Consider the following 14,677-nt stretch of genomic DNA (forward strand, 5'->3'; position numbering starts at 1 on the left):
GAGGAGACAGAGCATGAAAAAGCTCATTGCTCAATGAGGGACATAGCACTCTGCAATCAGGCAAGGGGCTGTGGAGCTTACAGACTGAGAGAAGATGAACGGCTCATTAGAGAAGTTCGTCTGCCCCTCCTTAACACAGGACCTGAACCAAGATGTGAAGTGAAAATTCAACATTGGCGAATCAAAATACATTTGATAAAAAAAAAACATCACCCACACATTAATGTTTAACATTACTGGTGATACAGCAGCCAGCTATGCAGGTAGACTTCAGCACTTAATAACAATTACATTTTGTTGGCATTTGGGAGGAGATCCTGTTACATTTGCATCCAGCTTACTCTTAACAGCCCTGAATACAAGCTCAGGTGCACATACTGTATGGTTGCTGGATGCACACCTACTCTGCACTCAGAGTTGGATTATGCCCAGAACTTCAGAAAAGTAATAGAAGTTGTAATATGTTTGATTGTTTGGCATTTACTTACTTAAAAGAGTTTATTCCTACAGCCTCAGCAATGTCATGAGTGCACTATTTTTCAAGTAAACATGGGATGACTGTTCTGAAGAAAGGACGATGGAGTGGTAAGTGACCTTTTTTTAATAAAATGCCCAAGTCTGATGGTGGGTAGTGTAACAGTGCCAAACCGGGGTCCTCGGTGTAGTTCTCACAGTGTGCCGTCATGTTGCAAAGTAAAGTTCTTTGCCTTTGACAGCCATCTTCTTCCCCAAGAGCAGACACCAGTCAGTGAAGAGATTGCTCACAGTGAGATTCAGGTGGCTGTACAGGAAGTGGGTAAGGAACCAGCTCACATCCTCTTGGTATGGGGACATTCATAACTCTGAAGCAGTGGCAGGAGATCAACTGGTCAAATCAACCACTTCTCTCCCTTCTTTACAGGTTGGCACTTTAGTGTGATCTAGAAAAACTTGCAGATACTGTAAACAGGCCAGCCAGTTCCAGGACTGGAGACTCCTGGCAGAGAATCACCTCTACAATTCTCAGCATGCTCCTCAGACAGTGAGCACATGATGCAAATTGACATACCGGCCTCATGCCCTCCACACCCCCTGACTCCTCTAGACAAGCTAGCAGAGCTCAATGCATGAACAGTCTTATTTAAATGATAGCCATACTTAAGTCATTTGTATTCATTGAAGAAAATCTTTTCACAGAACTGCTCTCCATAACTTAATAACCTAATTTGTTTTATTAAAATAAGCTCCATGACGGATTCAAAATCAACTAAAAGGCATTGCAACACAAGCAGGGAACTATCCAAAAAAAATATTTCACATGAAATTCAAGATAGCAATAATCTTACTTTCTTATCTTATGTAAGTGCAATATAATGTAAGTGCAGGATATTTCTCATGTAAAAGCTGTAGGAACTGAAAAACCAAATTAAGTTATGCTTCTTGTCCAAACCAGTTGTGAAAGGTTAAACGCTAAGAGGATATATCAAACCTCCAAGATAATAGGTACCAAAAACTCAAATCATAAAACTTATATAATTCAAGTGAGCAACTGAATGCTGAGCTAAATTGTGCTATAAGTCATTAGATCTGGAAACTGCATCAAACTATTATAAAGAATAACAAAAATATTGAAGCAATATTGAAGTTATTTACAAGGTAAATGCTAAAGGTAAACTAAATATTCTCCTTAACATGTGGTTAAGAATTTTGCTTCTAGGTCTGTTTCTGTTTTCCAGACCATTTTCAAACACATTTCTAGACATACTGCTGAATAATCTGACTCTGACCTTTTTCCCCCAGATGTACTACAATATAAAGGTGACTGCTCCACAATGTGTATGATCACCTGCCTGTACTTTATAAAAAAAGCCTTGCGTAGAAAATAGCAGATTTGTTATTGCAAGAACAGATCGAGCAGCTTTTTAAAATGGTTTCTGAAACTTGAATTGTCAAAAGCAAGGTCTCTAAGGTTCTACAAAATAACTGTGTTTAATAAGATCTATTGGAAGCAACAATAAAAAATGATAATCACTATCTTAAATCTGTAGCATAACAAACCCCCTGTAAACGCAATTTGGCAAAACATTGACAAGTGTAATCATACTTTTCATTGTGGCCTCCAGCTCAGTGCCTACATCCAAGGCAAGAACAATCCTGTAAATGAATTTCTGAAATATCCTTTTTGATAACCAGGAAACATCAAATGAGGGTCAGAGAATTCTTCTCGGCAGGCTCGGAAGTGCAGAAGATAGGTTTCCGCAGTTAAAAAAGTGCAAAACGTTACCTTTGTTTAGAAACCTGGGAGTGCTAATGCCTTACTTTTAGAAAAACTTACTTAGAGAAAAAACACTCTAAACCTAATGAGCCCATTACCGTTTTGCCCCTTATCTCACTGGTCTCCTGGAACCACAAATCTCTCTGCATCTAGCCTGCTTGTAACTCCTATGAGATATCAATCACCTGGTCTGGTGAATGTTCAAATCTAACCTGAAATGATGTTTTCTTCTTAGCTTTCAATAACATCTTCACCATCACTGTGGCATTTCTCTATCTACCTGCTAAAATCCCCAGTGACGTTTGTCCTACTTATACAGTATCTCGCTGAAAGTACAGCAGTTGGGTCCACAAACATAAGACAAGAGTCTTACTCACTGGCCCAGCACGCAGTGGTTCACAGACTAAACAAAACAACAGAAGCAAGAAACTAAAGTTCTGTGTTGTTACAGAACATGCAATGTGCCATTACATTACACAGACTGCTGAGTGAACTACTGACTGCAAAGTCAGTTGACACAATGAAAGACGAAAGCTACAGATTTTGATATTACACTGCACAGCTGAGACAAAACCTGTAAAGCAGGATGTAGAGATCATATTGTGTTCTTCCAAAAAAACATATTTGTCTTAATTTCTCCTGCTCCGTAGATAAAGTCCAGCAAACTCAGCCTATGGTAAGAATCTTTTAAGAAGTGAGAATCAACTGAAGGAAAGAACTGCATCTTATGTAGCCAACAATGAACACCATAATAAAATACTGAATCAGGTAATCAAAACTTCACATTAACGAGCTTGCAAAGGGAAAACCTAGCAAAGCAGAAGTAAGCATAGTTTGATAAGAAAGATTCCCCATTGCAGAGATGATAGAAAAACTGCAAAACATTTTACAAGTAAATGGTTTGATACAGATTCTCCCAGTGTTAGGGTCTAAACACTTTAGAAAGTAGATGAAATGTACAGCTAAGCAATCCTGAAGTCTTCAGTGATATCCATTTTTTATTGAGCTTTTTGTCATTCCAAAACAGTAAACACTTTACCAGCTGTAAAAAGATTTCATGCAGCCAAGAGACAATGCATGTTAAACTGCACTCAAGATTTCATTAAAAATGTATTCTCAAGGCCAAAGGTGGCTAACAAGTGACCACACAGAACCTCTCAATGAATCTTTGTTGATTTGACTAGTTAGCAAATGCACACTGTAATCTAATTAGGCAATAACAATAATAAGCACAGTAATGCAATCAATCGCTTCATGGAGCAAAGCCAAGACTAATCTTTCAAAAGGGCTAAAAAACAGGCCATTGTGCAAAAATATTAATAAAAAGTCCTTTACTGGGTATTAATCTTTATCACATTTTTGTTCTTGAAAACGAAGCTGAATAATAAAGGGCTAGATATTCTCTTCCGTTTTTTGTTTAATTTTCAAATAATACTGTAAGGTACTTAGGGCACTCAACAAATACTGCATTCTTGAACAAATGCCAGCATTATGAAAGAAACTGAATTAATTTCCTAGTACAAAGAGGAGGTCCAGATTGAATTCTTTTGCAGAAAGTACTTCAGCACATACCTGTAGCTGATACAGTACGCATTACTTTACTGTCAAGACAATCAATTCAGCTAGAAAAAGATAAATCCGCATTCCATACTAATTTAGCAGGCAGTGCAAACAGCTACAATACAGACATTACCCTGTAATTTATTACATTAATCTTGACAGCCTGTCAACAATAATGTAAATCATTTACCAGCAACCATGTGCTAAACATTGGAGATACCGAGGCAAAACCATTAATTCTGTCCCCCACTGCCAGCGTCTCAGTCAGGGAGCTCCTGGAGCCCACATGAACACGGCCTGTCCTGCAGCAGCCTTCACAGCACGACCGAGACCTTCTTCTTCACCGGTCACGGGACCCGCCACCCGACGAGGCAACATGTCTCCTTCAGTCACCATTGTGTTAGAGCAGCTCCTTGTCGTCTTCCACCAAAGAGCAAAAAAAAAAGTCACGTTCGTGTTTACAGGACAGGTGTCTCTTTATTATTCCGGCAGGGGGGATGGGACTGCAACACCCGCTCGCCGAGCACTCATGAGGCACGGGGAAGCCTATGCCAACGCACGTCCAACAATCGGCCGCCCAAACAAGCAGATACCCGGCTTTGCAGAATCCGCTTCAAGGTGGGGCAAAGCAGCCTGCGACAGACTGCTGGTCTTCAGCTGGAATACAGGAACACAAAAATACAGCTGTGTTTCGGAGGGTAGGCACGGCCGTTAGCGCTGTTCCCTGGGATCACTTCGGGACTGGGGCGCCTTGTGTGTGGATAACGCACATTCGCTCCATGTTTGCACGGGCGTTTTCTGCGGTGTGCTCACGTTTCCTCCCACCTTGCTGACTGGGGTATCTGGTGCCTCTCTGTTATCCCAGCTTGTGTGCATGTCCTGCAGCGAACTAACTAGCTTCCCACCTAGGGTGTGTTGTCAGCCTGCTCCCTCCAGGACAGACCTTGGCTTGCCGTGACCCTTGCCTGGATCAAGCAGCAGTCTGACCACGCATAGGTGGATCAGCTTTAGAAGGAAACACCTGCAAAATAGAACCATGCAAAAATCCAGACTAGGTGCAAGGTAAATGAATACTGCATGGCAGCAGGTCACAATATGATCCAGCACTGGAAGGAGGGGTAATATCTTAGTGACTCAGGAAACTGCTGAGCTTCAAACATGGAGGAAACACCCGTCTGTCATCAGCAGAACTTCAGCGGGACTATCGGCTGAGTATCGGAAACTGGCCAGAGCTGCATTTCAGAACGCCAAGGCAACTCGCCCCAGACATCCACAGTGGCGGCTGCTCAACCGCATTCCTCCAAGGAGAAAGAAAAAGTCACAAGATGAAACAAAGGCTTTACAAACCCGCTGTCAAACTAGTTAATAAAACATCCACAACAAAGGTATTGTCCTACAATACTAAATACAAGATCAGGGTTTTCTAATGAACAGACAAGAATCCCTGGAGCACACCATTTCCTGTCGGATGTGAATGAATAGTAGTGAAAAGCATTTTTAATGGCACAAAAGCCTCTTGGCAAGGCACTTTGGGACATAATGCCTGCGTTTGTGAGTCAACAATAATTTAATCAATGTACTCCAAGATGGAATTCAAGCCTGCTATATCAGAAGCTTGCATTTTAGTTTTTCCCACACCTGCCACCCCCAAAAAAACTTGCCTTTTCCACAATGGGTAAAATCATATTGAGATTAATGGCTTTACCAAAAAAAGTCATTATCCATGAAAATAGGAATCAATTCAAACTGGTGCAGTATGTAGTATAATAATACTGTACTGTATTACAGATATGTTCATAGTTCCAAAGATGATCCTTGAGTGCGACTTACAGAAGGTCAAATGGCTTTCAGTTAAGAATTATGAACAACACTATTTAAACAGAACCAAATTAATCTTGATTTTACGTAGATAATCGAAGAAACAGAAAAACAGGCAGCCCTGTTTTAGAAACACAAAGGAAATGCAAGTCTGAACTTTTACTTTGTGATAAAGGCAACTCAAGATGCATATACTGTACACTGTATGTAGGTAAAGCACTGTCATTGGATAATTCTGTATGTTTTTCTGAATGTCAATATACCATGAAACAATATTGATAAGATCCTTGCTAGAGCTACCGATGGCACGATTAGGTGTACCTCTGAGAAAAAGCATCCAGGAATAACCTGAATATATGTAAAACAAAAGATCCACAGTCATTTCAGGACATTACAAAAGACATGCTGGTTGCAAGAGACAGTATGTACAGATAAAAAAAAATACGCCTAGTTTTGCACATACCAAAAATTGAACAGCTAATAAAACACCTCCAGAATAAATAGGATTTGTGAATTCTCTGAAAATACTTTACACTTGAGTGTGGTATGTAGATTTCCCATGATAACACAAAGCAGCTCTTGCCTCATTCATACACCTTTAAGAAATAAAGGGGGAATTCCAAACAACAGTATGACAAAGCAAAGAGAACAAATAAGAAAAGTTTCAAGATGTACAACAGACTTTCAAGCCAGTTGAATTGAGGGTGTTTACAGCTTTTACATGTAAATGACTGATTGCAGGCAAAAGTGTTGAAGTGTTGACTTGCTCTCTGCAAACTGACAGAATTAATGATTTGCTGTAACAACCGATTGCCAGTCTCTAGACCCAGCCAGGCCAACAGGAGGGAAAAAAAAGGTGTGAACGCCTTTCACCAAATTAAATACAAGACGCAAAGACTGGTTTGTCAAAGAATGCATTCTTTCGTAACTTTTGTCAGATTAAGAATCGTGCCGGTCTTTGTATAAAGATAGCTGGGGTCTCCTAGTGAAAGCTAAGCATCACTTGAAGAGTCCACTCAGCTGAAAAATAAAGACAGGCAAGAGCTGCACTCTGGCAAGGTATGCTCAAGAACTGCCTCATTAGTACAAGTGCTCATCAGCGACGGTTAACCCCCGACCCGCCGGACAATGAGCAAAAACAGGGCTGAAATACCAAAATAATTCAGATGGACCTATGCTGCGTTTAGGGAGAAATGGGGGAAAAAAAATAGTTTGGGGTTGTTTGTCTCTGTTAGCAGCAGAATCAATGCTCTTTGATTTCCACTTGTTGCTTGTTAACAGTTTTTCATTCATGATTAATTCTAAAGATTAATGTAGCATTTATCACACAGAGCACAATAAATTCAGGTCTTGTACACAATTATTTAAATGACTACGGTACGCTCAACGGTATGACAGACAATTGCCTTTAAATGCCCCGTGATCAATGAACATGACAAAAACAAATCATTTGGGAGACTGCCGAGGCCTTCCGGAAAACCTTGAGGATGAATTTGACATTTAGCAGCTCTCATCGGTTCCCCCCCCCCCCAAACACTGCACGTTCGTTTGCCACCCCATTTCGAGCAAGAAAAAAAAAAGCGAGGCAAGCTGGGATTGAGAATTCAGCATTCTGGTGGAGTAAGCAGGTCACGTTCTTGCAGAAGTGAGGCCTTTAGGTATAAATAAATCAGAGCAGATTACATCAAACAGAACCAGTCGGCAATGACGGGCCTGGAGCAGTGGTACCGAGACGCTGCGGTGTATATCCTCCTCTGCTTGGCTCACCTACAGAGGGCTGTGTGTCCAAGGTTATCGGGCGGGTCCTCGTTCACAGGAGTTTACTGCAGCCTGCACATTCCTCCACCCGCTCCCCGCTCCGCTCCCTGCCTGCAGCCCGGGATTCCACTCATAGTTCCCTGACAGGGCTCTCCAAGAGACAGAGTGGCCTGATCTTAACTCTTCACGACCAGATCCAACCAAAACACAAACAGGGCAAGCCCCTTCAGAGAAGCGGAGGCACTCCACTCACAAAGAACGCCCCGTTCACCTTGTCTGGTAGAAGGAAACCTCACGGAGCTACGGAGACACAAAGCAGCTCGGTTAATGGACACACGACAGGTTAACTGCTGTGTGCATGCGTGAGGTCCTCGTTAAAAAGGCGTCTGTCTGCTAGTTCTCACATACAGCCCAATGCTTGTGTACCAGAGCTGCAGAGGGAAAACGTACTTGAAGCAAGGTCTAGTCTAGGAGGGCACATCAACCTGGAGCTCTCGTGATTTGGGCCGAAATCCAGCTGACGAGCACAGACCTGGAAACGCCTGTACTGGAAGCATGGTGATGCACTGGGGAGCACTTCTGCGTTACAGCTCCAGGGCAAGGGGTTCAAATCCACCCTTTGGAGTCTGTGTAGAGTTTGCATGTTCTTCCATGTGATCCGGTTTCCCCTCACCTCCCCAAGACATCCCAGCTATTCTAAACTGCCCCTTTCAAGAGTCCGTCTGGGAAAAGGCAGCCCCATGCTCCCAGGATAGGCTCCAGGTATGCAACAGCACTTGCTAAAATAATTACAGATTTCCCAAAACGGATGCAAATGATGGGGATGCAAATTTTGATCTACAAATGAAATGAGAAAGTACCTTAAATTTCAAGTATCAGTAGTTTACTTTCTACACTTTTAATAATGCAAGAAGCATTATTAAATACTACAGTTACAGTATGTTCTAACTTGATATTTCCCTTTTTGTACTTTTCATTTGCAGATTACTCGCACGGTAAAGGCTGAGGGGGTTAATTTGGCCCCGACACCATGATAACTCCCTACTCTTATCTAGAAATGCCCGGGAATCTTTCATTACCACAGAGTCAGGACCTCGGTTTAACGTCTCATCTGAAAGATGGCGCCCACTACAGTATAGTGTCCCGGCCACTATACTGTGGCATTAGGACCCACACAGACCAAGTCGCATGCATATCAAGTGGTAGAGATGTTACCAAAATTGTCTCATTCTAAATTTTTCATTTTAAAATGCTGTTTTGAACTCTTAATTTGCATTCAGTCAGTCATTTAAGGTTTAAGGTCCCAGCTTTGTCCAAATTCCAAACTTGATAATTGTACAATAAATGAAAACTCCTGCATTTTCTCTACTCTAGTGTAACACGTTTAACTGAAAGGTGCTTTAAACATTTGATCATCATTAAGAAGGCATTGACACTTGTACCACCAGTCTTGGCTACCTGCTGCTGTTAAAACTGATTACTTTTAGAGAGCCAAAGCTTTCTGTAATGCACTGAATATATTAAAACATCTCTACCACAGCATAGGAGGTATTCTGCCCTTTTAGAATAAACAATAGCAGAGATTTTTTTCATGTGCAACCCAGTAGCGAACAAGCTGTCTGCGGTAGAACAGAACACGTCACACAATGGTGAAGGTCACAGCTATTAGGAAACATCCTGACAGGTGGTCCCGATACAAAACTCACAAATCCCAGTTATGACACAGACAGCTCAATCACAATAAAAAAAAACAACTTGTACTGTGACCACAAAGAGAGACACTAGCTCATTTTTATAACAGAAAGTGATTGTTTCCTGAAACATCAGGCGTCACAGCTAAGAGCAGAAAATTCAAAAGGCGAACGCCTAAAGACTTTCAGCTTTATTAATAAACAATGGTATATCTGACATTAGAGAAGAGAAAGGCACTTCTTTCTTAACCACAATTTTTTAACTCTTTGTTTTTGCAATTCTCCCACAAAAAGGACAGAATTTATTTGCCCTTCCGTTACTGCATTATCATACTTAAGACGCGTGTTTATTAATCTGTTAATGGTTTATTTTTCAAAAACTGGATTTTTTCACACCTTGCAAAGTTTTTTACATCCTACTGTTTATGAGATGTACAGTTTAACCCATGGGTCTCCTGGTCCTGGAAAGCCCCAGACTAAATCTTATACAGTAGGTCACAGTACGTCTAATGGTTGGGGACATTCAGACGTTATTGATCACCTATACCAAAGTAATTTCATTAAGGAGGATCCCAGGAGGGATCAAATACTTGCTGCAAATGATCTCTAAATTGCTTCATTCAACAAACCGCCCGAAAGCTTGCTTACAGTTAAATTATGTGAAGTTGTTTCAAACTGACGACTGAGAGGTTACATACTAAGAACTACAGTGCCAGAATTCTCCAAGATTAGGTTGGAAACCTCTGGTATAACAGGCTTCTCCGATTAAAATAATCCCAAACTCCGAAGTGGGAATTACCCACTTACACCACATGACTTCTACAACAGCAATGCAAATATTAGCATGCACTGTGTATCCACGACAGGCATGACACAACACAGACAAGCTACCAGACACTTGCCTGATTCATGGGTTTAGTTCACAGTTCTGCATCGAGGCCAGAGGCAGTTTTTAAGTCTGCATTCCTACCTATAAAGAAGAGCGAGACCTGCGGGCCAGACACCATCAAGTGACTCAAACTCCCCAGCTCATGAGCGTCTAACACCTCCAAGGAGAGGTGGTGAAGAAGGCCTGGAAACAGGCAACGTGTGAGGAAGCTGACTGGTGAGCTGTATGGCGATTTGACCCACTTTTTGGGCACGGCTTTCTGTTTTGACTATGGCTGGGCTGACGACTATAAAAGCAAATGACTGCACACCGGGGTGTCATGGTGGCAGAGTGGTCAGCATTCCCGCCCTGCAGCGCTGGGGCCCTGGGTTCAACTCCAGTGGGACACCATCTGCGTGGAGTCTGCATGTTCTCCCCGTTTTTGCGTGGGCTTGCTCCGGGGTACTCCAGCTTCCTTCTGCAGTCCAAAGACACGCGGGTTGATTAACTTGCCTCCTGGAAAACTCTCACTGGTGTAAGTGTGTGTGCCCTGTGACTGTTGGCCAGTCCAGAGTGCACCTTGTGCCCCCTGATGCCAAGAAAGGCTTCTGCTCCCCTGCGGTCGTGAACTGGAACACCAAATAGAAAACGGCCGGATGTAGGACACTGTATTTTAGACCTGTACAATAACATCGATGAATTCTGAAATGGAATAAGGAGAAAATTAACTAATGCTATGAGGGCGAAAAATGAATCGAAAAGGAGATGCAGCAGGGTGTCAAATTTGTAAAAACAGCAACATTTTAATGGAAATTTTCTTACCAACCCGTAACAAGATGCGTCTATGTACACAAACACCAGACAGCTTTTTCTTGGGTTTCAGAATTGACATTTTAAAAGAGCTCCTAAAATCACACACTCCATAACGAGCTCACTGGACTACGTAATAAATGCAAGGAAAACCTCATGAAATGGTATCTTTACCACAGCTAGGATTATCATTATGGTCTGGATTGCTTGCATCTGTGTATTTGGAAGGATCGCTGGCTCTTCTGACGATAATACAAGATAATTCATGAGAGAAAATTCCTACAAGTGCTGTGAGTAAAGATACCCTGGGCTCCAGGGCAGCATTTCCTTTCCTCCCCTCATAAATCAGTGCTCAGTCCCAGACCACTTTTCAGTGTCTCCTCAAAACTCATCTGTTTAGATGGCTCCTGTAATCTGTCTCACACTGTCGAGAACAGTTACCACTAATTGATACAACTCCCTGCTCAAATGCTCAAAAGGCATGGTGCTTTTAACATGTGCTCATTCCCGCGTTTGTCTTTTATACTTTTTTCAACAATTAAGAGTGAGTTCTTATATTTCTTGGTATATTATTGTCTATTTTGCAAGCCGCCCTGGAGAAGCAAATCTGCTAGGCAAATGACGATAAATCACAACACCGAGCGCCTCAACTCCAGCTCTCAAAGGCCACAATCCAGAAGGTTTTATAGGTTCAAGATTAAATCAAGACTTTAAACGGTCCAGGCGAGTGCAAAAGCCAAAGTTAGTAGTTGATAGCGACTTCCTGTTTGGTAAGAGGCAAGAGTACCCCGGCAAGCATAAAGGTGACTCTGGAATTTGTAGTTGACTGGGGAGTCACACAGCTCTCCTCGATAAATCAGTGCGTCCTGACTTACGCGCAGGTAGACACAAGCGGCTGTATCACATTTTATGAAACGCACCTTGGCATATTTTTTAATCCTGTAAAAACATGGGGCATCACTTGCTCAATTTGAAATTCACCCACAGAGCCACAGCAAACTCTTACAAACATTTTCAGATAAAGACTTCTAATGCTGCCTAAATTTTTTACCCCCAATACATGCTTCCTGGGACAGACTGCCTTGGTCAGGCAATTCCTAACTGTCCAGCTCTTCTGAAGACATGTAGGCACTACTGCCCGCGAGACCAATGAAAGTAATGGGACTCTAAAAGGATGATTTCTGATCTGAAGAGGACTGTACTGATGAGATAACAGCAACTAGAAAAGGCAATTCTACAGTGCTGGGGACGGACACGTTAGAGTAAAACGTATCTAATACACTAATGATCAAACTTACTCCACATTCTGTGCTGTATCTGCCTTTTCAGCAACACACCTGTGTAAATGAAGACTGACAGCCCTCTTGTGCAACACCACAAGACTCCACGGTGAAAGTAAATGTTTGTTTAAATGTTTGGTAATCAGGGGACGAGTGTGCCTCAGAACACTTTTATTACCTTATCCATCAGATGTGATGGCATCTTTCAATAATGAACTGACAAAAGACGGTGTTGATCTTGACTAATGAAGCAGATAAACAGTTTAATTAAATAACAGAACTCTCGTTTTTTTCCCGACTGAAGAATCTCAGAAGCGGAATTAGAGAACCCGTTCTTAAAGATGTTTGATGGTCTTGTTGTACAACAAGACTTTATGTATATTTAGCATAAAGTAGTGCTAAACTGGATCAATTAAGAAAGCAGTTAGCAAAATTAGCTAATTAGGAGCTCAAATGGAAGGAACGGAGCCTGTGGCTCTCAGCTGCTGGAGCTGAAAACACCTGTGCGACTCCACTGCTGGTGTTGTCACATTATCAGTCTAGTCGTGTCCTACAACCGCTAAAACGGACCTTAATACATTACACGGAGACATAACTTTCAGACAACACCTATTTTCCTGAAAAACACTTGGCGTGCTACTCAAAAAAGCTACATCATCTCAGCTTTCAAGCTGTTACAGATCATCTACAAACTGATTTTAGAAACAACGGACTCCTCGTGTTTTGAAAATATCTGGCAATTCAAAACAAAACATCGTTTCGGAAAACACGTTAAAAAAGCCCAGGTTGTAACAGCCATGACGTTTGTGTGATGAAAAGCCTTCAGTTAATATTAACAAAACAAAAACACAAAACTTTAGAGTGGATTACTTTTTCCACAAAGGGCCACTAACATCCATTAACAAATACACAGTACAAGGGCTGTTTACTTTGGTGCACTTTCAATCTTAAGATCACAAGTTTCAGAGTCGAGCATTTCAGAGTTGTTTAGGAGTTGTGGTTTAGGAATTTAAGGAAATATGATCACTTCAACTACTACACGACTTTTAAATGTTTTACTTGCTCCTGGCAGTTAAACCGTTACTAGGTATTTGCTCATCATCTGTTTAGTTTACTGACGCCCTGTAAAGTGCGCAGTTCATTTTCTCCTTCTTCAACGCTGCAGGTCATGCTATTCGGGAGCAGGGTCTTCCTTCTGTAGCTCACCCAGTCACGATTTCATTTAAATTCTGATAAGATGAGGCCTAGACAAGGCCTGAGCCCCAACACTCAAAACACAGCGGTTTATTGTGTGCCGCAGACAACAAATACACTAGATCGCAGGAAAACGAACAGAACGACTCATATGTAGCAGTAGTTTTAAACGTTGAAATCATGGATCAGCCCAGCACCGAAACGCAAGGTAAAGCGATAGAACATCCAACTTCTCTAACTCGGGCACGGATTCTCCACAGGGGCGAAAAACTAAGAAATAGATATGCCATCCCAAAGATGGGGGGGGAAAAAGAGACTTCGGGACATATTCGATATTCTCCAACAAAGCGCCGCTTGAAATCCTGAAATGAGAAAATGGTCGTAGCCCCCCCACACCCAAACAAAAAAAGCAACTTAAAAACTCGGGAAAAACTTCAGTACAACTATCCGTTGCAGTTCTGGCACAGAGAGTCTTTTCTAACAGTCCTATCAACGCCACGATTTCAGTATTCAATCACTGCGACTCCGGGATCCTCCCGGCTAACCAAAAACTATCGGCGAAGTTCAAGGCTTGGAAAGATAACACTGTAACACACTGCACAGGAGACCCACACTCCGCTGTAGCGAGTGGATGTAACTGCGCGCACGAACTGCCATTGAGAGGCGACAGCAGCGCGTTATGAGCAGGCAAATACAGATGGTACGGTTTATCATCCAAATTCGCTCCAACAAGCCCTCCTATTGTGCGCCTCGGACAGCGTTTCCAAAAGGTTCTTTCTAGTCATTTGCTGCCGAGTGTCACAAGTTGGCGGTGCGCTTTTCTAGGACGTTCAGATAACTGTTTAGACGCATTTTAGCTGACAGCGTATAGCGAGGGGGCATGCCTCTCCCCCGCAAGACAAAAGTCACAAAGTTTTTTTTTTTTTTTTGGGGGGGGGGGGGTTAACGCCGGCCAACTTGCTTTTATCACTTTTCGCCCACTGCCCGAGCCTCTCTCGTAACACTTCTCATTTTCTTATATCACAGGAATCCCCGGTTGTTTTGTTGTTGTTGTTGTTGTTGTTTGGTTTTTTTTTTTGTGCCTTCCTTGTAGCCGTGCACGTCGGCTTTCAAGTTTGGGGATACCCAGCTCATGCACCTACCTGTCCCTGGGGTCGATCCAGCTGGTCTGCTTGGTGTTATGGTCGATGTAAAACACTTTGCCATCGTAATCCCTCGCCTCTTCCCAGCCATCCGGTAACGGTAGCTGTCCATTCCCTTTTCTAGGCATGTTCAGCTTCCAAACGTTCCTCCATATGTACGGGGGAGGGGGGGGAAACACGGACGAAATCCTAAGGGCTATAGTACTCAGTACATATCCACAGTTCGCCTTCTCCAGTCCTCCATCTTAGCTCCAAACAGCCTGGATAGACATGACTGTGTTCCCAGCCAACACCGCATTAGC

The 14,677-nt window shown here is 42.4% G+C and overlaps 1 protein-coding gene across 1 annotated transcript in view; it reads right to left on the reverse strand.

Moving 5' to 3' along the window:
* The window catches only part of LOC148677536 (protein WWC2-like), a 71,939-nt gene extending 57,262 nt beyond the window's left edge, over positions 1–14,677 (reverse strand). The window contains exon 1 of the mRNA XM_088642284.1: positions 14,376–14,677. Within this exon, the coding sequence (XP_088498410.1) occupies positions 14,376–14,503 (128 nt within the window). The 5' untranslated portion in view covers positions 14,504–14,677. The remainder of the gene's footprint in view (positions 1–14,375) is intronic.

The sequence above is a fragment of the Lepisosteus platostomus genome, chromosome 1, assembly GCF_059453375.1.
Source record: "Lepisosteus platostomus isolate fLepPlt1 chromosome 1, fLepPlt1.hap1, whole genome shotgun sequence".
NCBI lineage: Eukaryota > Metazoa > Chordata > Actinopteri > Semionotiformes > Lepisosteidae > Lepisosteus > Lepisosteus platostomus.